Genomic DNA, 22,406 nt, shown 5'->3' with positions numbered 1-22,406 from the left:
TTACAGAAAGGATTATTACCACTTTTTTAACTTGCCCTTTTTATTGCCAACTTCACAGATTTACAGCTCCGTCAACACCTGAGTTTCTCAGAGGACTCCGACCTCTCCAGTGATGATATTCTGGAACGCTCCTCCCAGAAATCCAAACGAGAGGTATGTAGGTGGGAAATGCATTTTAGGTGGATCTGGCACCACTCAGGTCACAGATTCAGAGAGTCACATCAGAAACTTAGATGATAAATGTTGTTGTTGCTACTCCTTCTCCTACAGAGCAGGTTTTCCTGTGAGTCGGCTGACTGGCCTATCTAAAAAAGGTGGTTCCACTTTTTTTCATGATTACAAGCTGCTCTCTACTGTTATTAGAAGAAGGATCCATTATCTCACTGTGCCATTACTGGGCACTAAAAAGGAGACAGACTGGCCTGTAGTCTCCTGGGTATTCCTTTTCCCACTTTTTAAAAATGGGATTTTGTTTTGCATTTTCTAGTCAGTGGGAACTCCACCAGACTGCCACAGCTTCTCAAATATGATGGACAAGTGGCTTAGGCCCTTTCTCTGCCTGTTCCCTCAGAAATTGTGCACCTGTAGGTGCCTTAGATGTTCTCAAATGTGACTTTCTCCTACATGGGCAGTTCTTCATTCTCCCAATCCCTTCTGTGACTGGGATGGTGTGGCTGGAGCCACTTGCTGGTGAAAATCAAGGCAAAGTTAGAATACCTCAGCCTTTTCCATATCCTGGATAACCAGGTTTCCAGTTTCCTTCTGGAGAGAGCCATGGAGAATTTCTCTGTATTCCTCCCAGGCTACCTGCCCTTGCTTCTACCCTCTGTAGATTTCCTTTTTCTATTTGAATTTGTCCAGGAGCCCCTTGTTTATCCACACATCCCTCCCAGCAGTTTTCCCTGACTTCCTCATTATTGGGATGCCTTGCTTCTGAGGTTGGAGGAGGCAATCCTTGAATGTTAACCAGCTTTCCTGGGCCCTTCCTCTCTCCAGGCCTTTATCCCATGGCACTCCACTAAGCAGATCCATGAAGAAACCAAAGTCTGCTCTGCTGAGGTCCAGGGTAGGGAGCTTGCTGTGCACCCTCCCTACTGGCCTAAGGATCTACTATTAGGATTTAATTTAATTGCACACATTTATATGTGGAAAACGTATGGTGAAAGCAAAGTTTCAAAGCTTTTTTTTTTAAATTATTTGATTCAATTTTAGAATGTCACTATTAATGCAAAAAGAAGGGAATAATTTAAGGAACTGATTGATCATAGTAATGAAGAATTCTGCTTTCAGTCCCAAGAATCTCTAAGCTCTGCTAGACAGAATTGGCAAGGTTTGGAAGGACTATGTAGAAATTTATTGACCCCACAGAACACTAAGGCTCTTCTGGTACACCAAAATGCAAACTGTGTTCCCACTGTTCTTTCCTGGTGTTAGAAAAGCTCAAGAAGAAAAGAGCCTCTGGGAGGGAAATGTCACAGGCACAGTGGCCTTTGTCTCCTGTCTCAAACCTGTCATCCCACATGCACAAATCAGTCTCTGATGCCAAATTGATCCTTGGCTGAGATGGCAAAGGTGTGGAAATACTGCAAATTGAAGTGTCATATGAAATGCTCTCTCAGTATATATAGTAGAATGAACTAGAATAGCTGATGATTGAATTTAAGGCTGGTGGAAGACATTGGTATACTAAATAGGAATTTTCTGTATTTACTTATCTCTTTTTTAATCTCTCTCCCTAGTTGGTCTAGATCTCATCTGAGAGGAAGATTATTTTGTTTTTATTTTATTCCCTTTTTTCTCTCCCCCTTCCATTCCCCCTTGCATGCCCTCAAGGCGTTTCATGAGAAATTCTGCATTTTCCAAGAGATGCAGAAGAATGAGGTACCTGGGGCCAGCAGAGGACAGACACCCAATACCTGGGGTTCAGATAAGAGTTACAGAGGTTTTGGTCTGCCTTAATAGTCTTTTTTTTTTTTTTCTATGCTGGGCCACTTAGATTTCAAATGGCTTTTGCAGGAAGAAAGATCACATCTCTAAGCACAGGAAGGGTTGGTAGGTGACAGTGGCAGAGGCCTGGAATCCTCATACTGAAAATACCTCACCAGCTCTGCCAAGGGTGTGGTGGTAGTGTCTCTTTTTCACTCATTTGCTGTTGCTGAAGTTTGCATAAAGAATTCATTTACTCAGCACCTGCCTGTTTTCTTAAGAATAGTTTTGAGAATGTATTTATTTAGAGGGTATGCATCTGAAAACTTGACTTGCTTCATTTTGTTGCATCCTATCCAAGGATGTAGAATATACATGCAAACATGTATATCCTTGCCTTCCTGTCAAAAGAAGTTTAACCAAACTTCAAGTCTGACCAAGCTGGGTTTTTTTACTGGTTTGGGGTGGGAGTTTTATTTTTTAAGTTATAACCTACCTGCTACTTTTTATGGGTAAGAGCTGACTTACTGTGTGCTACTTAACTTTTATGTGAACCCCTTCTCCAAACCAAAATCCTATTCATGCTGCTTTTTTTGGTAATGTAGTGAGCTTGCTTCCCAAACAGCCTGCTCTGTTTAGCCTGTTCTTTGTGATCAGCAGTGAATTAATTCAGTGTTGTTTAATGTGGTGTCTTTTCAAGAGAAGCATCTTGTGAAGGATTCCTAACGGGAGCACCCTGTGGGTGTTGTGTTTGTAGGTGTGTTGTCACCATGTGTGTGTTTGTCATTGTTCCTGTACATTTGTGATGTTGTGCTCAGGTGTTCATCACCACAGGTAGCTTGCTTTTTCCTGGAGCCTGCAAACATGCTGGTGTTGGTCTCTGGCTTCTCATTTGTGACTGGTTTTAGTTAATTCAATGTGAGAGTGCAAAATGCTGTCTGTTCGCCCAGAGTGGCACAATGCCTTCTGGACTTGGTGACATGAAGGGGAATTTACTTCTCTTCTTTGTAAATAAATCTAAGTGCTTTACTTAGATCTACAAATCTACTATTACTAAGATTTTTACAAATAAATCTTAGTGCTTTACTTGCCTTATATTTGGATACAGGGTAGTGTAGAGTGCCCTTGGCTAGACTAAATAGTGATTTCCCCCTCCTTTTCCTGCTCCTTTCCCCCTCCAATTTTAACTCCTCAAGATCTTTGGAGGCTCTCCTTTTAGACAAGGAAGTTCCATTACTGCAGGACACATAACCCACTCTGAGCCCATCTGGTTCAGGAAGCAGTGAATAAGATTTATGATGTTGGTTAAATGTCAATTATAATTTCTATGAAATAGAGATAATGTAAAACTATGGAATAAACACAACTCCTAGGAGAGACTGCAAATCAGAATGCAAATGGAGAGTTGTGTGACATGGTTGGCTGAGTCAGTTCAAACCAAGTATGTTCCAAAAAATTAGCCATTATTCCAAATCTTAAGCCAGAATTTCATACTCATACAGGGTATTTCCAAGGAGGAAAATCTTCAAGGAGGCTGCCAAAACCAATTGCCTGCAGGAAGGTGCTACAAACTTGATTTTGTGGCCAGAAGTTCTATTGTGCTTCCTCAGGCTGGGACACGTTCAGCATTTGCACAAATTCGTTTCATGTAAAAAAAACCACTTTGTTTTATTACTGTGCATCTGTTTTCAATGTTGAACTGATTTTGCTTCATTTTGTGCGTTTTTTGTTTTTTTTTATTTTTTATTTTTCTCCCTTTACCATTCCCCCTTTAAAGTCGATCTATGTACCACACGCCTTGGCATTCAAGAGATCATACTCGTCAAAGGTAGTGTCTCCATTCCCACCTAGTTGGTCATTGTTGCATTGCATGTCCTCCCCATCAATTAACCCATTGAATCCCTAGCTCAGCACCACATGTGCACTAACATCAACACTGACTGTGCATGCCTGAGATGTTAGCAGACATGGGCAGCAAATTCTGTGTCGAGGATGTCTCCCAAAAATGCATTAAAGCTCCGAAATGTCTGGTGGGAATGCATGCATTTATCAGTGCACCACTTTGTACAGTGATGTGGATGGTCTGTGAGCTTCAGAGCAAATTGGTTTTTGAGGCACTTAGATATGTTTGCATATTCTTCTTTTTGAATACTTTGAATGTGAGTTCAGGTGGATCGTCACACTTTAATCAGCAGCTTTCAAAATAGCTGAGTTAGCTCAAATCTTGGGAAACTCTTTATCAAGTAAAATCAAGGCAGAAGGTGCTGCTTTCTGAAATTCTTCTCTTGTCTTTGCAGTCACAACAGTGTTACACCGGATAGAAAGGTGTTGTGCTGTGTCACTTTACCTTCTAATTTGAGTACCATTGTGGATTTGTGTTTTAAAAAAGGAAAGAGCAAAGTTTGAGCTTTTTGAAGCTTTAACAGAGGTGCTTGCCAATGACCTACCTGAAGGATTTTAAATTAAGCTGTGATCCTACCTTAAATTCTGTTCACTGAGAACCATCAACAGAGGTAGGCTGACCAATGTGGCAGTGCAATAACTAGATCAAGCAAATTTCAGGGTGGTCTGACATTAAATTCTCTTTTTGAAGTTGACTGTCCACTTTCCAGAAGTGGAAGACACATGTTTACAGCAGTCCCTTAAAGCTTACATAAATACATGTACATGAGAAAAGAGGCTTTTTCTTCACTGTAGTTTACTTAGTGCAGCTGTCAAGGTTTTTTTGACACTCTTAAAACTCTTTGAGAGAAAGCCTTTCTAGGCTATGATATATCCAAATAGTATATCTGGTAAGAGCCTAAACCAAATTTCAGTTATATTAGAAAGATATTCTTAAAGTAGTTTCACTGACAGAAAAGAAGAGGAAATACCCTTCTATTTCTATAAACATAGCTTTTCCTTTTTTTCTAGAAACATAAACATTTTTGGATGGCTTCTGGTAGTGCAATATTTTACATTAGTCTATAGTAATTTCTTAGCTTACACTGCTGTAACTGTGACAAGCCTTTACCCTCTTTTAAAATGAAATCAAGGGGACCCCTATTGAGATGAACCCTCTATATGGTACTCATTGATTTATCTAAATCCATTTGGCTAAATTTATTGAGAAATGAAAATCACTGAGAATAAAAACTGGCTTGATCTTTGGGAAGAGGTTTCATACAGCAGTGAAAGGCAGGGGTGGGATATCATATAAAGTCACAGCTTTGCAGCTGGCTTAAATGCTCCTTCACTCCTGATTTGATCCTGAAATTGTTGCTCACTGCACCGTGAACACCTTTGCCTACAGAAGCTTGACTTTTGACACAGCCATGGCAAAGACAGAACACCTCCCTTCTGAGATTTTTGGAAGAGAAAATGGTCATCCCTGCCCCCATATCTCTGAGCATGTAAATAAGATGTGCTGCTGTTTTTCCTTCCTTCAGAGGGCCTACACAGAGGAGGAGCTGAACGCCAAGCTGACGCGGCGAGTGCAGAAAGCTGCCCGCAGACAAGCCAAGCAAGAGGAGCTAAAGAGGTTACACAGAGCTCAGGTAGTGTCTCACAAGCCTCTTGTCATGGCACACAGATAGCAAAAGCACCCTGATCCTGACATTCCTGGGAGTGTATCAGAGTGTATAACTCTTTTCTGCACCAGTGCTCCTGTTCCCTCTTTCAAATTTCATGTCACGCCACAGAGAAGTGAAGGATGGCTGAAACTTTTCATGAGAGTTTTACAGTGAGAAAAGTCATGCCCATAGCACCTTTCTAGCTGGGCATGGATGAAGCATCATGCACAGTGATACTCAGATAATGCCTGATGGAGCTGCACCTATCATTGCTTTGCCAGGTTATGCTGGTGGGTGATGTGTTATCAAATTAACCTGGAATTACCAGAGAGTCTGCTGGAAAATTGTTGACATCATCTTTGAGTCAAAAACTCAAGGCAGGGGCTCAGCTGACTGAGTAGCATCACCTTGCAGTTCAGTGTTCAGGAAGGTGATAGGAGTTGTAGCAAATAAATGAATATCAAGGTGTTTGCAATTTTAAGATACAACAGGGTGGGGAGGGTGTTGTCACCAGAATCTGTGATGCTTGCTGTTGAAGCAGAGTGTTGTTGAATACAAATACTTGTTTTTGAAAAGGCAAATGTGACTGAAGTCTCTTAGTGCTGGATGTGTGCTGCAGACAGAGCAGGAGAATTGGTTTGGTGAGAACTGGTTTCCTCTCTGAACAGATTATCCAGCGGCAATTGGAGCAAGTGGAAGAGAAGCAGAGGCAACTCGAGGAGAGAGGAGTTGCTGTGGAGAAGGCCCTTCGAGGAGAAGCAGGTATCCATCACAACCTGGTCTGGTTTTTCCCTGTTTTCTTACCAAGTGCTTGTGCAGTAATCCCTAGCTGTTTGGATTTTAGAGGCAATTGGACCAATATAGCTTAGAGACTGAGCCCAGTGTGAATCCATTCTCCCTTTTCTACTCTTTTTGAGGCCTTGTTTTTCCTGTTTCTTCTAATTGTGGGACTTCCCTATAGGCAGAGACTGAGTTCATAATTTACCTTTTCCTGAGGTGTAGGAGGTAATTCTCCAGCTGCTACTAATGGCTGACTGTTTCTGCATTTTACTGGATCTTACAGCTAGAACATTGCAGGGGTTTCCCAGCTGCCATTCACACAAAGTTGTCACAGTAAGACAACCCTGTTTGTATGTGAAGGAAATAACTGTGAAACTGTGTGTGCTTTCTCTCTCTATTGTGTTGGATTATCAAGGTAGTGTCCTTACAAGGGACCATCACAGAACATCTTCCTCACTGCACAGCCCAGCACACTGGCTTACTTCTGACAAAGATGTGCAGAGCAGAAGTGCACAAGTGCACTGAAAGGTATCCACGTCAAGCTGTTAAAACAAACGTTGTGTGGACTTGAAATTAAATTAAATTAGTATCATCTGATCTGGCAAGCATACGAGTGGAGGAGTACCTGGTTCAGATAATGCTGATGGTAGTTATAATGATTTGGAAAAAAAAATAATCCTCAATTTGCAAGGAGTCAAATATCCAACAGGCAAATGCAGTGTGTGTGTACCTGACAAGGCCAGGATTATGTACCTGATCACAAGGATCAGAGTTCAGACAAGTGGAACAGATGTTTGGAAAATGTTTGCTTGTTGCTTGAAGAGCCACATCTATGCTTCTGAAGATGGAGCTTGGTTAAGCAGTGAGGGTGCACCAGAGGAAAAGTCTGTTGTGACTTCCTGCCAGTTACTGCTCAGCCAGAATTAGGTATGGCTGGTGCTCCATAAGGATGTGCCAAAGCAACACAGGTGTGAAGAACAGTCTCAAGGACCTTGATATGTTTATGATCAGGCTGTCTTTTTTCATTTGTGGGATCAAAAAGATAATAGCCGTGTGTAAACGCCTGTCTTTGCAGAGCTGCCTCCTTCCTTATGCTGTGTGTTCCTGTGTGGCCCCACTCTGTTCTCTGCCTGCCACTTACTAAACCCACTCCATTGTTTCTAATGGTTCTTTTCATCTGGAAGTCCAAATAATCTTGGTTATTGAGCTGCTGAATGACTTTGATGTAAGACATGCCAGCACAAGTGGGAAATCTTAGCAGCTGAGAGAATATTAGTCATTATAGAGTTTTTTCACTGAAGAATCATAGAATGCCTAAAACATGCTCAGAGAGGACAGAATATGATCAAGAGTAAGAATTACAATTTCATATAGGAGGCTGCAGAATAAACTTTTGGATTAATAGCTTCTCACTCCCAGCTCTCCCAGATGGAAGCAGCCTTAGATGAGCTTGTGTATTTGTGAGTTTCCTAGGAGATCTGTGAAACTGTGGGTCCTGCTTTGCAAAAGGGATCTCTTTCCTTCAGGAATTCTCTTGGGTGTGCTTTGCTCATGCCAAATATTTCTATCAACAGGTCATATGTGATGTTTGCAGAAGCTTGACTCTGACATAAAGAATTCACCATCCTAAATTCTTCCCCTTATTTCAGGGGATTAGTCAGAAACACATTCTGTTGGGATGGGGGAAAAAAGCATGTTCTAATCTGTGTTGACTGTGTTGACACAAGATGATAAATCAATTCCATGCTTTACCTCTCTAGGTCCTCTTGCCTGGCCATAGAACCATTTAGGCTGGAAAAGACCTCTAAGATCACGAGTCCAGCAATGAACCCAACACTGCCAAACCCACCATTAAACTATATCCCTAAAATGCCACATCCACACATCTTCTAAATATCTCCAGGGTGGAGACTCCACCACTGCCCTGGGCAACCTGTTTGAGGGCTTGACAAACCTTTCCATGAAGAAATGTTTCCTAGTATCCAATCTAAAACTGCCCTGGCACAATTTGAGGCCATTTCCTCTTGTTGTGTTGCTTGTTACTTGGGAGAGGAGACTGATCCCCCACCTCCTCCAACCTCCTTTCAGGAATAATAAGGTTTCCCATCAACTTCTTCTTTTCCAGACATTTTACATATGTTTGCCATAAAAAACCCCTGAATTCCTTCTTTTTGAGACCTGTGGTTATCACATTCCATAAAGTTAATTTCTGCCTGCAATGTCCACTAATTATTCAAGAGGGAAGGTATAATTTTTCTGTCATCTGCATTGTGACCCAGCAGTGACCACTGAATTCAGCAAGGATTGCTCTGTATAAGTGTGGAGTCATGCCCTTGTCTCTGATCAGTCCTTTCCTTAATGAAACCATGAAAACAAAAGTTCAAAAAGGGAAAGGCAATGTGTAAAGTGGTGTTGCCATCTAAAAAAAAAAAAATCTCCCTTATAAGGTTGTACAAGGAGAAAAATAGGGGAACTTAGGAGATATGTCTGCTGTGCACTTACTTTGTCCATGTAAATAGAGAAGGACTGCAGTACAGCATCAAAATAATGGTTCTTCCATAGGCAGCAGCCAGTATTAACTGGGACAATGGATTAGGCTCTGTAATGAATAGGATTTTCAGGTTCCTTCCCTGTAGGGAGAGAAAAAATCACTTACTGATCAGCATTTAAATATGAAGTTTTGGGTAATGTTAATCGTAGTTTTGTACAGCTTAAAAATCCAGACAGAAGAAACAGAATTCTTTAACTTGCAATGATTCTTTTCTTTTTCTATTATGGAAAAAGACAGACAAGACCGTCTGAACTACTTCTCTATGTAGTTTATCATCTTGTAGCATATTGCATCTTAGTCATCTTTCCTGTCTGTAAAGAATTGTAAATTTTCTTTTGTAGAGGTCTTCCACTAACTTTTAATTCCTTAAATCTCTCCCATGTGGACCACTTTCCAGTTTTAGAAAAAAGTATCTTTCAGTTCCACTGGTAAGAACAAAAACCAGTTCTATAGATAGAAATTTATTTACTGAGAATAATTTGGTTTCTACTTTCTATCCATTTTGCATCATCCTTAATATGTTATTGGCAAGTGATTTATACTGAGAAGATTATCAATAAATTCTTCCTGGTGATGACCTGCTGTTTTCCTGAGAGGTTACAGCTTTAGATCCAGCAATAGATACAGGCAGCTCAATATTCTTTCCAGGAATTTCACACATTATCTGCTATTTGTCAAGGTGGAATATTTTCAGGGTGATACTTCCTTTTCAACTAGTCAAACTCAGAAACATTTTGGAGGTCAACATCAACTTTAATTCTGACAAAATAATTGTACCTCCTTGTCTTTTTTTAAAAAAAATTAGCTCAGGCACAGGCATGGCACAGTTGGTCTTTAATTCTTTCAAAAGCTGAATGCTCAGTCTAACATTTAGTTTCTGATTCAGAAAATTTCACAACCTATGATGACTTAATTGCCTTAATGTGTTCTCTGTGCTTATCTTTGAGAATCTCAGCCTTTGATAGTTGCTTTCAGAGCAGGAATGAATGATCAGGAGGGTAAGCTCTATTTCAAATGGCAGTGTAAGCTGTTTCAGGGTAAGTTTGTCATACACAAACAGTGCTCTGAGCTGCTGTCATCCCTTGTTTTCCTTCCCTCCCTGCCCCCTTCCTATTGCATCATGGCATTTCCCTACAGTGGTAAAGCAGCATCTCAATGAAGAATTTTCTCAGTTTTCTCTGGTGTCCCCAGAGGCACCTTGAATGAGTTAATTAGGGTAATACAATATTATTAATTTAACAGTACTTTGTGTGATAGTGCATTCGCCTGTTTGGACATGTTAATGACTTGGATTTCCTCTGTGATTTTTTTCTCTTTTTTTTCAATCACTAACTTAAAAATATGTCAAATCAGAAATTTCCAGAATTTTTCTTTTATTCCCTCTAGCATAAAACCTTGATAGTAATTTTTTAGGAGCTTGGAAAACATCTACTGTCAGCTCAATACTGAAAAGTTTAAGAGCCACATTCTTTACATCAAATGAATCGTATGCAGTGAGAAATATTGCTCTCAGTACATCCATCTGTCTCCTCCCAACAAAATGTTCCACAGTGCTAGACTCGTGCTGCACCTGTCTCTGGCAGCTGTGGAAATGCACATCTGTGTCCTGAAAGCTGCTGTGCAGCTCTTCCCTGGCACAGCAGGAACATACAATCCCATCTTCCCACCCCTGAGTGTTTGCCATTCGTGTTGGCACTCGGTGCCTCCCACCTGTGTGCCATGCACCATCCTCCACTCACTCACCCACCTCCAAAAAAATCAACCCTTCCACCTTTCCTGCAGCTGTCCTAAGAAATCACAGTTTCCTTCTGACATATTGCTCAGCTCCAAAGCAACAGGATTAATTCTGCTTTTCTCAGCAAGAACAGGAGAGACATCAGCGACAGGTACTGCTGCAAACACAAATAGGTGAAGTGTCTCTGTGTAAACCTCTTGGTTTTTCCCTTTGGAAGTCCTTGCCTGCCTGCTGGAAATTTTCTCTTCATCTTCCCAACATATATGTTTGTGATATATTTGTGTGTGTGTGTGTACATATATGTATATATACAGAGAAAGACAAGTGCAGTGTTAGTGTATATATATATATATATGTGTGTGCCCACGTGTAGAGCTGCCTGTCTCTTGTTTGGCCTTTTTTTTTGTTTTGTTTCTATGTCTTTCTCATATATTGCTTTGATTGTATGGGGCTAGGGTGGGTATCTGACTCAATAACTCTGTCTTCACCAATTCCTTGTTGTAGACTATTGGGGAGAGTCTTATTACAGTGACCTCATCGACTTGCATCTGGGTGGTATGTATGGCTGAACCTCCTGCTGACACTAACCCTGCTGACACTCCTCCCCACCCTCCCTTCACCTACTTCTCCCATCCTTGGCTCACAAACAAGGACAAACAGCCCTTGCACATGACTGATGATAGCAGAACCCCTTTTCCAGCTCAGGAGCAGGAGATCCTGGCATGTGCCACAAACCATGTCTGAGGCTCCCTCTTCTGTTTTTCACAGTGCTGTTTTTTTTCTAAATTTGTTTTCACTCCAGCCACCTTCTCCACTAGCAGTAGAAGGTTGTTCTGGTGGTTTTTGTTTGTTTGTTTGTTTCTTTGCTTCTTTAAAAAGTCCACCTCTATGACTGAAACTTCCTTTAGGAAAGTATTTTAAGGGGGACTGCAAGAGCAAACAGCCCTGTCAAGGATTAGTCATGCTGTTGTCTCCATCTTGCCCTTCCGAAGCTTGTTTTTTTCTTCTAAAGAAGCCAGAGTGTGTTGCTGATCTAACAAAACAAAAATGCCCCCTCAAGGGACTTTGGAAACACTTGCAGATGGCAGATATGTCTTCTTTCCTGGTTTGGTCTTACTGTAAGGTTAGAAAATAATCTGCTGTTAAGAGTTCCAGTCATTTTTGCTGGAATCAAGTTTGCATCATTACACAGCTGTTGAGCTTCTTGCCATGCTATTGCTTTAATATCCCATTTAGTGCTAAGCACACATTACAGTGTTTAGTTCTCATTTTCACTTAAGAATCTGGTCACCACTCTATACCATGGTTCTGCCCTTGTTTAATTAATCTTACTTCCCCAGTCCCTTAGTAGATGATTAATTTTTGGGTTGCAAACGACATTTGATTAGTGTTTGCCTATCTTGAAAATTAAATTTTCTTTTGCTAGTTTAACCCCCCCAAATCTATTCTTATGAAGTGAACACATCTGTCTGTCAGCAGATCCAAGAGAAAGCAAACTCTGCTCTGTTGCCTTGTTATCTGAGGGTCTTATTTAGTTTCTCTTTCAGAGTGGGAAGTTGCTTGATCTGTGTTTTTTTTGAGGGACTGCATTTGCAGACCAGCTCTGCAGGGGGAAAGATCCACACTCTCTAGGCCTGATCCAAGACACATCCCTGGATTGTGTCATCTTCCCTGATTTCATTGTGTTCTGTATTTGGTCCTTCAAATATCATCTTGCCCAGGTTTTTAACAGCCATTTTTCCTCCTGCTCCAGGGAGGCTGTCCCACATGGTATCTACCTTTCCCTATCTGTTGTGAATTACTCGTGGCACAATAGACTCTTATTGAAGAACATCCACCTGAGTTCAGCATATCCACCCAAGTGCAAGTTTCAGAATGGAAGACTTTCCTCCTTAGTAGATCTGATTTGTTGCCCTTGTGGTAATTTTGATGTGGTAGTCCTCTGCTTCATTCACTGTTCAGTCTCTCTGGCATTCTTTCCTGGGCTATCTCCTGCAGAGAGACTTGGAAACCCTCTGCCTGGTTTTATCCACCAGGGCTGGCCCATACTCATATCTGCATATAGAGTAGGAGCTGTAAAAGGGTTGATGCTGAATTACCCTTAACAGACCCTTATCCCTGTTTAATGCTCTCTCCACTACACCTCTCCCTCCTCCTGCCTCTGCTCCTAATGCCTCTTTAGAGACAGCGATCCTATCAAAATCACTAATAGTGCCTTTAAGAAAAAGCAAAACCATCTTCACTTAAAGGGACACTGTCACTGAAAAGAATTTGCTGTGCTGCAGAGAATCCTAATTGGAAATGGAATTTACTGTTTATCTCGTTGCGTGTTTGCTTTTCCATTTTCTCTGAGCTCAGAATGGTCATTTTTGAGCAGGCTGCTTTTATTTATATGGTGACTCAGTCACTTGGGCTTCCAAGAGTCAGAGGCAATATTCATGGTTATTTCAAAAACAATTGATGCATCTTAAAACTCTGTCAAATTTCTGCTCATCTCAAAAGCACTGTTTTCAAAACAAATTTTAAAGAAACTATATTGGGCAGTATCCCTTTAAATGCAGTGAGCCAGTATAGCCTGGAGTATGTGGCTTTTTAGTATTATTTTGTTGCCTCTGTAATTTGCTTTATATTTGCTTTTGGGGCTGCCAGAACACTTTTACCAGAAGGGATACATTTTTTCTGGTGCTACTTGTCAGCTCAAGTGGCAGATAAAGAGCTCAGCTTCAAGATTAACATGTCTGTGCAGGATGCTGCATCTGGGTGGAGTGCCATTAAAATCCCTGGAGGTCCAGCTGAGCACTGCAGGCAGCTCGGATGCTGCAAAGTTAATTATTCTATCAGCAACCCATGTCTCTGAGGCCATGGGTATGACTGTCATAGAATATTAACAAAAATAGCAAAACGCTTTGGAAAGTTATCTGCGAACTGGTAATATTTAGTTGTTACAGATTGCACAACAACTTCTGCAAAGGGGAATGGGAACTTCTGACATCCTGATCAACTTCAAGTGTGTAGGATTACAGATTGCTGTCTTAACTGGCTCCGTTGCTCTGCTCAGATGTCATAATCCTCTCTTCCTGTTCTGAAATGTTTTGTACCGTTGCTGTAACGCAGATGTTTCATTTCACGCTGCAGATGGTCACATTGCAGTCCTGAATGATTATTCCTCTGTGTGTGTTGTGTGCGTGGTGTGGTTAACAGAGCATCACAAAGGTTGCAGAGTCAGCTGGAATGAAGAGTTTATATGATAATGATGTATCAACAGATTTAGAACCTTCAGGTCCACCACAGAGAGCTGTCTCGTGTCCTTATGGAATAATTAGGTTGTCATCTCCTGGGTGGATCTTTATGGAGAGGAAATGGGACACAATCAGTGGATTTTATAGGTGTTTGTTGGCAGCTGTGGAATAGGGAGACTTGAAAATATGGATTCTGAGCCAAACAGTGGAAGAATGCATTGATCTAGTGGATATATACTCTTTGTCCTTTTGTTCCCTCTTTTGAGTCAGTCTTTGTCCTGATCCTCTCTTATTTCATCCAGAACTCCTTACCCCACTTCCATTTTCATTCTCAGGCATTTAATTTTAATCCTGCCTTCTTGACAATGAAATCCTAGCATTCTACCCTTCAGACCTCCTGTTTCTCTCCACTAGTTACTCCTGGACTCATCTTCCCACTGACACAGTATCCACAGTTTAAATCCCAGCCTTTGGACTTCTTCCAAAATTTTTGGGCTCTGCTCCCTCTTCTGCCCATCATTATTTGTCTGTAAATTTTAGGTCCTGCCTTCTTGTCAAATCTGCCTTCTCCTTTCATTCCTTACCCTTTTTCCCCTCTCCTTTGCTCTCCATTAGTCACCTTACCTCCTTAGTCCCAGCCTCAGTTCCTGCTAACCCTCCTTGTGTGCCTCTGGAAAGTACCTCCATGGTTTCCTCTGTGCTCATGTGAGCAGCTTCCTTTTCCTTGCACCCAGCAGGGAATCATTAAACAAACAGCCACACACTCCCATCTTGCTTTTTTCTTGGCTGGAGCATGCCAAGAGAGGCAAGGAGGATGTAAGGAAAAGAGCTGGTACATTTGATAGTGTTGAATTTAGACACAGCTCCTCCCTTCTTGACAAGAACTTCAGAACATCAGGTAAAGAGGGCAGGGAAGTGCAATTGTTTTGTTTTTTTAAAATCTTTGTACTCTGTTTAAAGCACACTCTACAACAGCTTCACCTTTTTTTTTTTTTTTTTTTTTTTTTTTTTAACTTTTTTAAAACATTTGAGCTTATTATATCCTTTAAAGTCCTGCAGGTCTAACTCTGCCAGGCTGGAGTCTGATATATTCAAGTGGGGTCAGTACTATTTCTTGTGATTGGCAAACACAGCTCTTCTGAAAGGGGAGTGGAGTTGTAAGATAAACATTGTTTTCGAAGTCTGCAGCTGTTTTTGACACTGAAGTGAATTGGTAACTTGTTTTCTTTGCTGTAAATTTTGAGCAGGAAAGAGCACTTGATAAGCAGAGCTTGTTAAGTACCAGTACTTGTTAGGCAATTGCCATTTACCTGCTTCTTTCTGCACACAAAAACAACAGTCTTGGGAGGCAGGGTCAGTGCAGGACTGTATTCATTCTGAGTGCATTTATTCTGAAGTGTCTCAAGTAGAAGCAGAAGATTTATCTGGAGTCCTTTGTGTGTGTGTTCTCCTCCAAGCATTGCTTTCCCCATTTTTTTCCTCCCCTTCCCTGCCTTTCCCCCATCCCCTTCTGCTGGATAAATAAAAGTGGTTCAGTTTGCATGAAAATCCAGTGCTCTGTGAGTTTTCCCCAGGTTTCTTCTAGTGATTGTACTGTAGAGGATGTTGAGTTTGACCCAGATTTAATAAACTGTGATGTGCTTGTGGGACATTTGTGAAAATCCTGTGCACTTCTGTGGATGTTCTCCAAGAGTTGCTTTCTGTATCCTTGGTTTTTAACAATGCTGCTGTTGAACAACTTCACAAAACAGTAAAGTTAGAATGCTTTATTTTTCACTCTTGGCTTTCTGACCATAAACTGATTTTTTTAAGGGTGGAAAAAAAGACATTTACTGTGATCAGTGCCTTTTGACTTACTGATCTCTTTTGGACTTGTCCATATTTTAAGCACTGATTTAAAATCAGAGCTTTTAGTTTTCCTGATAAATAAGGGATTTGTTAGTAGAATAAATTTCCAAAGCTTTTAGCTTGTGAGGGCAAGTGCCACAGAACTGAGATTGGCCTCAGGGCTGGATTTTCCTGTCAGTGTTGCTGTTTCCCAAACCACCACAATTAATCAACAATATAGAAATCAATGTCTCTGGGATATGCAGAGTTTGTGAAGGATGTGATCCACTGGCTGTTCAAGTAAATTTAACTTGCAATGACTCACCACTTCTTGTAAATCATCACAGCTCTCATTTTAAAGAAATGGAGCAAATAGTGAAGGGGATCATGGTAAGCTGTAGTTTGGGGAGGATGGGGTCTGCCACCCCAAACTTTGTGCTGTGCTTCCTTCATCCTGATTGATCATTTTGACCACTGTGCTTCTGATTGTGAAAAGAAGTGTTATGGAGCTAGAGAGGAAAAGGACAAAACCAGCCTGAAAAATTGCTCTTTAATCAACAGCTAAATAAAGATTAGAAAAAAATGCAACAGTGCAATGTAGCTTCTGTAACAAAGAACAATGTACAGTGAAAATGAAGGTATATTTTATAGTGTCTATACAATTTCTGGTCCTTGTTTTGAAGAGACTTTGAAGCTACAGTATTTATTCTTGACCCAGCTCTTGGTTTCCACCACAAAGTCTGCAATCTCTCAAGAGTACAGTGACAAACAAGGGCATTCTTGTGGCTTTTTTTACCCAGAAGCAAGGTAATTCCAGTCACTTGATTGATGGGATGTGTCTGCCTCTTGTGAATATTCAGGAAATGGGGCGCACTCCTTTCCTTTATTAGCTGCAGCTCCTGCCTCCAAACCATGCTCTGGCTTGCCAAAGCTTTACACGGAAGAAGAGTTGGCTTGTGCCACTGAAAAGGGAGCAACTCGTGACTAGCACAGTCTGCTGGCAACTTTATCCCTCTGGTGAAAAAAATAATGGTTATTTTCTGTCCAGGGGCTATAGCCACGCCTTAGGCTCTTGCTGGCAGCACAGTAGGAAACCTAAGAAGGGAATAGTCACAGAAATGTTTCTTCTGTTGCCTTTCAGCTCCTCCCAAACTGTTTCAGCAGGTGTTGCTGCTGCCAGCAGCTCTTTCTGTGCTGTGGGTGAAGACCTGTGTCAGTTTATTTTTGGTGGTGAAGAAGACTTAAACAGAAAGGGAGGTTAGCTTTGTTGAGGTTTTTCTAATTTGCACAACAAATGGGTTTTTTTCCCTATCTGGCCCTGGCTCCACATGCAGAAAACTTGTCTTGCAGTGATAATCCTATTTATAATTTAATGAGACTAGGAGGTGGTGATTTCTCTTCTTTAAACAACAACAACATAATAATAACAATAATCCCAACAACAGTAATATTTACTGTAGGATTAGTAATGGTTTTTGGAGCAGTAAGCCATGAAATAAGCTTTAGAGAACCATGGGAAGTAAGTTCTCAGATTACACTTTGTTCTTCCTGTTAAGGACCTCCAATATATAAGGAAGACTTCCTAAAGCCTTGCTAATTATTCTACTTTGGGCAGAAATTGTTTCCAAAGTAATTGCAGTGATCATAACCTGTATTCACCTGTGTAATTAACTGTAATTTACAAGAGTAGCTGGAAAAGATCTTAATTGCAAAGGTTATGTTTATTATCTTACTGAAAAAACATGTTGACTTTTCTAGTAGCAGGAGTAGTGTAGATAAGGTGGACTTTGTAACGTGATTCAAGGACAAATGTTTTTTAGACAAGAGTGAGAAGATAACTAAGAGCAAGGGAGGAAAATAGAGTTGTGGGGAGTGAGCTCCATTATTAGCCAGGTGCTGTGTGATCCCTGGGGCTTTTTAATGGAGACCAAAGATGGGATCCTCTCCTAGTGTCAGACCACTTGATTACTGATGACAAAAGCTCGTAGTTTGTGGCCATTTCACAATGAGATGAATGACATTTTCACATACTAGCTATTTATTTTCAGCTCAGATATGGAAATCTGGAAGTTCCTCACCAAGTGTCTATGTGCATGGCTTGTGATGTATCAAATCCCCCAGTTCTGAATGAAATCTCAAACCCTGAAAGAAGTGGATTTTTCCATACAGTTAAATCTCCATCTCCCTCACCACCCTCAAAATAGTGGTTTACACCAAGTTAGAGTATTTAAGCTTTTAGCTTAAAGAATCAATTTTGAATAAGATAGGATGGGAAAATGTCCTAGGATGACTTTGATCCTTATATCCCCAGTCATCTGTTCTGTTTTATTTAAAAATATTTAACAAGTATCATGCACTAAATACTCTGCTTTGTGTGGAAGCCTATTCTTCACTGCACCTTTGTGGTTTGGGGTTTTTCTTGTTTGTTCTTGCTTTTGTAACCTGATCTGTAAAATGACAGTTGTAGGAAAAAAAGCCTTAGTATTTTTCTATTTTAAATGAAGAAGTTGGAAAATTCAGAACAGCTGTAATTAATGTTCTGGTACTTTCTCAGCTATTGTTGCTTTATTTGTAACTGTCCTATGGCCAGCTGTGACACCTCTCCTGATGTTGCCCCTTCCTGCTTCCAGTGCAGAGATTTCTTCTTCTGAGAAAGCTGTGCTGCTCAGTGACAGGCTTTGAGGCTGATGTGCTCTCCCTCCTGCTCCAGTGTGTCCTCCATGTGCTGGTCTAGTTCTGTGATGGTCCCTTCTAAAGCCTTCCCAGTTCACTGGGACTCTGATTTTGTAGAGCTTTCTCTGAACCACAAACATCAAACTCTGCTGACTTCTCCAAAATGAGTGTTACTCTTACCATGCAATTGTTGTGGAGTTTTTGCCTTTTCCCAACACAGAAATGCCTCCTCTTTATAAATGCAGCTGTGCCCTGAGCCCAGTGAATGTTCTGTCCTGGTAGCTCTGACATTTCAGGGTTCATCATCTCCCTGGTCCACGTTCTCCTGTCACTATTAGTGATATTGGTTATTGCCTCCTGTTTCTCTCTGGAATGCTAAGTACAGCTGAAAAGCAAATTCTTGGTGTTAAAACAGCTGAACCTTTTGAGAGATGAGAAATGGTCGTTGTTCACTGGCTGATGGAAAAAGATGATAAAGATTCAGTAAGTTACTGATGCTAACAGGACTTGTAAGCTTTAAAATGCTTTGTGGGATGAGAACACCAAGAGAGAGCTTTAAATTTGCTGGTTTAACTCTGCAAAGTCCTCAGTTGGTCACTGCCCCTGCAGACTCTGATGTGAATCACTTTATCCATGCACAACAATCCAGTGGGGTACATGTGTACTCACCCTACTTGACACAGCAGATCCTGGCAGGCTGGTTCCATGGTAATCAGATTGTCCCTGTGATGTTCCCTGTCTGAAGACATTTTATTCCATTACAAAGGACACTTTTACCATCAGTGGATGCTGCCACGGTGATAAGAGCATGCTCCTGATAGAGCTCAAGGTAGGGTGGCTGCTTACAGCTGGTGTCTTATGCATGCAGGTGAGACTTACTGTAACCCTGCTTGAAATCTGACATTTATCAGCAGAAGTGAAATGTATGTCTCTACTCGTCCTGACATCTGGGTCACAAACCTTTCGGTGAAAGACCTTGCACCTCAGAACTGTGCATTAGGAAAAGTGCAGGAACAGGAACCTCCTGCCTGGTATTTGTACAGCTCAGTAAGAGTTCACCAGTACCTCAGTCTACCTCTTACCTGTTATCTGTGCTTACTAGGGACATTATTCATCTGTAGACTGTATCCCTTGTTTCTGCTTCTCCATTTCTTGTATTTTTTTCTTTTCTTTTCTTCTCGTGTTTCCTTCCTTCCTCACTCTTACGCTTTTTGTCCTTTTGCTTGTCTTTTATTTCACCCCTTTCCTCCTCTTCCGTTCCACTTCCAACTTCCTCTTCCTCTCCTGCCTCTTCCTCTTCCTCGTTTGGTCCTATTGAAGTTGAGCCCAATGGCGGGACACCACGTCGTAGACCTCTCTCCTTCTGCCCTTGCTGTGCCCATGAAGGTAACGTAACCTCACCCCCCTTGTGTCCTCCCTGCCCACAGCTGGGTTCTCATAGCAGCACTATAGTCAGCTAGTGAGTGACCACAAGGCCCCCTCCCCAAGCCCTTTTCTTGCTGTGTCCCCCAAAACTTGTGTGTAGCTTACCTGGTAACCAGCTTCTCTGAGCCTGTGGCAAGCTGTTTAAAGGTACAGTATTCCCTTTTGGAGTCCCAGCTGTGCAAGAGGAGGTGCAGTGACTGGGAGGGACAATGGGCAGCAGCCGTGGGACCACAAGTGTCACATGCCAAAGTTTCTATTTTCATTTGGTGGCTTCAATTTCTCTATTCCTCCTGAAAGATGTTTGGAAGGTGGGGTAAGGGATGATAATCTGTTTCCTTAAATACGGCCTTTTGATTAGCATATAGGGATGAAAGGAATACTGTGTCTTTATAAGGACTGATTTGAAAAACATCCTTGAACTTTAAAAACCAACAGACCTGAAGTTAGACTAGCTCTCCCTCATCTGTCTTGCTGAGTGCATTCTTTAACTATCCCAAATGGAGTGTGCTGTAGAGTTTCCATTGCCAAGGCATGGGGAAGGGGTTGTTTATGTGTGTTCATGGTGTAATTTTGCTAACCACTTACCTGCTTTCCATGGTCCTCCCTCACATCAGTTGTCAGTGCTCCCTTTCCAATCCTCCCATTATTCCTCTACTCATTGGCTGTTCAAAAAATACTTACGTGACTTCATAGGTCAGTAGCGTTGTGGTTTTTTTGGCTTTTTCTTGGAGGCATTTGTTTCCTATTTACATCCTGGCATCGGAAAGGAAGGGGAGACTTCCCAGTGTTCTCATGGCGCCACAGCACTGGACATCTGCATGTACAGTCTCCCTCTCCTGTCGCCACATTGGGCACTTTGTGCAGAGATGCTCAGAAAGGAATGCTTGGAACTGAGCAACACACTGGTATCAAGTCCACGGAGCTGAGGGCTCTTAGGGTGGTGCAACAGAGTCTGGTTTTCCCCCAGGGGATGGTATGACACGTTTCCAAAGGCAGGGGAAAGGCAGCCCCAAGCTGCAGCTTACTAGGAGTTGTAGGCTCTCCCTTGTGTAACTGCAGAGCAGCACTTCTCTGGCACGCTGAGGAGGAGGCAGGGTGTAAATTAAGAGTCATTAATGTGGTATTTGTGATGTGTCTGTGTCATGGAGTTTGAATAGGAAGCTTGCTGCTTGATTATTTTAGCATTAGATGGACTATTTGAGAGCTTCTGTTCTTGATGTAGAGAGCACATATCCATAATAACAAGCAGAGACAGGGCTGTTAGTTACCTTGGGATGCCCAGGTTATGTGCAGTGTGAGCTGATGGGATGCAGCAATCCAAAAGTGCTGTTGAGCTTGACTGGAGGCCTTGCTCCTGCTTCTACTTCCACACAGCAGGAACCTTGCCACTGGCCTTGATGGGGTCTGATGTAAATCACAGCATTCAGATTCAGGTGGTTCAGTGTGGAATAAGTGGCCCAAACCAAGAGCTTGCCAGGAGGACCCTCCTTGGTAAGGTCTTGCGTTTGCTAAATACCAACAGAAGGCTTTGGGAACAGCATTCTGCATTTATTCCACATGACTCCTGACAGACACAAGGCTTTGAATAAGTTTAGAAGTTCATTCTAAAATAAAAGGACCAGCTAAGTGTTTTGTACTAGGTGGTCAAGGCCCAAAGTTTCTTTATTCTCCTTTCCTATCTTAGCAAATGTGTCTGGGGGTTCCTTTTCTTTCTAGCACTGGTATGCAGTACAGTAGAATTAGTTTCTGTGTTCACTGTGCAGGGGGATCTTCAAGATGAATAGATCTGTGTGGCTAGGAGGAGCAGTCAGAGAAGATTTACTTAACTGTTGAAAAAAGATGTTACTTTTGGCTAGTAAAAGGACATGCAATTGAAGAAAATAAAGGTAAAACACACAGAGTGGCAATTGAACCCTTGTCTGATGAGCATATGTTTAAGTAGCTGGCATGAGCATCTATAAAATTCTTCTAATGAAAGGAAAAGTTAAATACTCATAGAAATGGGGGCTTTCTGCAGTAAGAGTGAGGAAGAAACAAGTAATCAGAAGATTATCAGAACCAAAAAAATAAAAGTAGGCTCCAAAGAGAAGAGAATCCTTTTGGAGGTGACTTCCACTCAGCTGAGTGCTGTAGGCAAACTGAATGGACCCGGCTTGGGAGTGCTCTGGCAGCATCTTGCTCGGCTTTCTTTGCACATTTTGCCCCATTGTTGTTTTTGCAGTTTGGGCTTGTTGAGGATTGCAGGGCATTGCCTGAAAATTCACCAGGTTTCTTTCTTGGCAGGCATGGGTAAGAAGGATGACCCCAAGCTGATGCAGGAGTGGTTCAAGCTGGTGCAGGAGAAGAATGCCTTGGTTCGCTACGAGTCTGAGCTGATGATCTTGTGAGTGAATGTGGAAAAAACGGGGATTTTGTCACAAATAGTAGTGGGAGATCTGTCAGTATTGCCTTCCCTGTAAGGCCATCAGGTCAGCAGCCTCTTAGGCTGAGATAGGAGTCCAAGTACATTTTAAAGGAGTGGTAGAAGGAGGAATAATAGTGGTAAGGGATGAAAGTTCCAATTATTTTACATAATGTGAGACTCCTTCTGGTTTTGGTAAAATTGTCTTCTAAGCATAGCCAAAAGCATTTAATGCAGTCACCTTTGCCATGTGGCTCTCTTTTCTGCCTGTACTGGGACCCCAGTGCCTCCCATGTGG

General features: G+C 41.7%; 1 protein-coding gene across 11 annotated transcripts in view; it reads left to right on the top strand.

Annotated features, from left to right (window-relative positions):
• Positions 1–22,406, top strand: part of MICAL3 (microtubule associated monooxygenase, calponin and LIM domain containing 3) — a 101,210-nt gene that overhangs the window by 73,235 nt on the left and 5,569 nt on the right. For 8 of the 11 annotated variants that reach the window (XM_083858644.1, XM_083858652.1, XM_083858651.1 and 5 more), the window contains 6 exons: positions 59–153; positions 3,704–3,754; positions 5,355–5,462; positions 6,146–6,239; positions 11,048–11,098; positions 21,991–22,090. In XM_083858644.1, the coding sequence (XP_083714770.1) occupies positions 59–153; positions 3,704–3,754; positions 5,355–5,462; positions 6,146–6,239; positions 11,048–11,098; positions 21,991–22,090 (499 nt within the window). The remainder of the gene's footprint in view (positions 1–58; positions 154–3,703; positions 3,755–5,354; positions 5,463–6,145; positions 6,240–11,047; positions 11,099–21,990; positions 22,091–22,406) is intronic. The other 3 variants (XM_083858653.1, XM_083858647.1, XM_083858648.1) reach the window with 2 other exon arrangements.

Source organism: Zosterops lateralis, assembly GCF_965231275.1.
Source record: "Zosterops lateralis genome assembly, chromosome: 4".
NCBI classification, from domain to species: Eukaryota; Metazoa; Chordata; class Aves; order Passeriformes; family Zosteropidae; genus Zosterops; species Zosterops lateralis.
The sequence above is the reverse complement of the archived record's forward strand: the minus strand, read 5'-3'. Positions and strand labels throughout refer to the sequence as shown.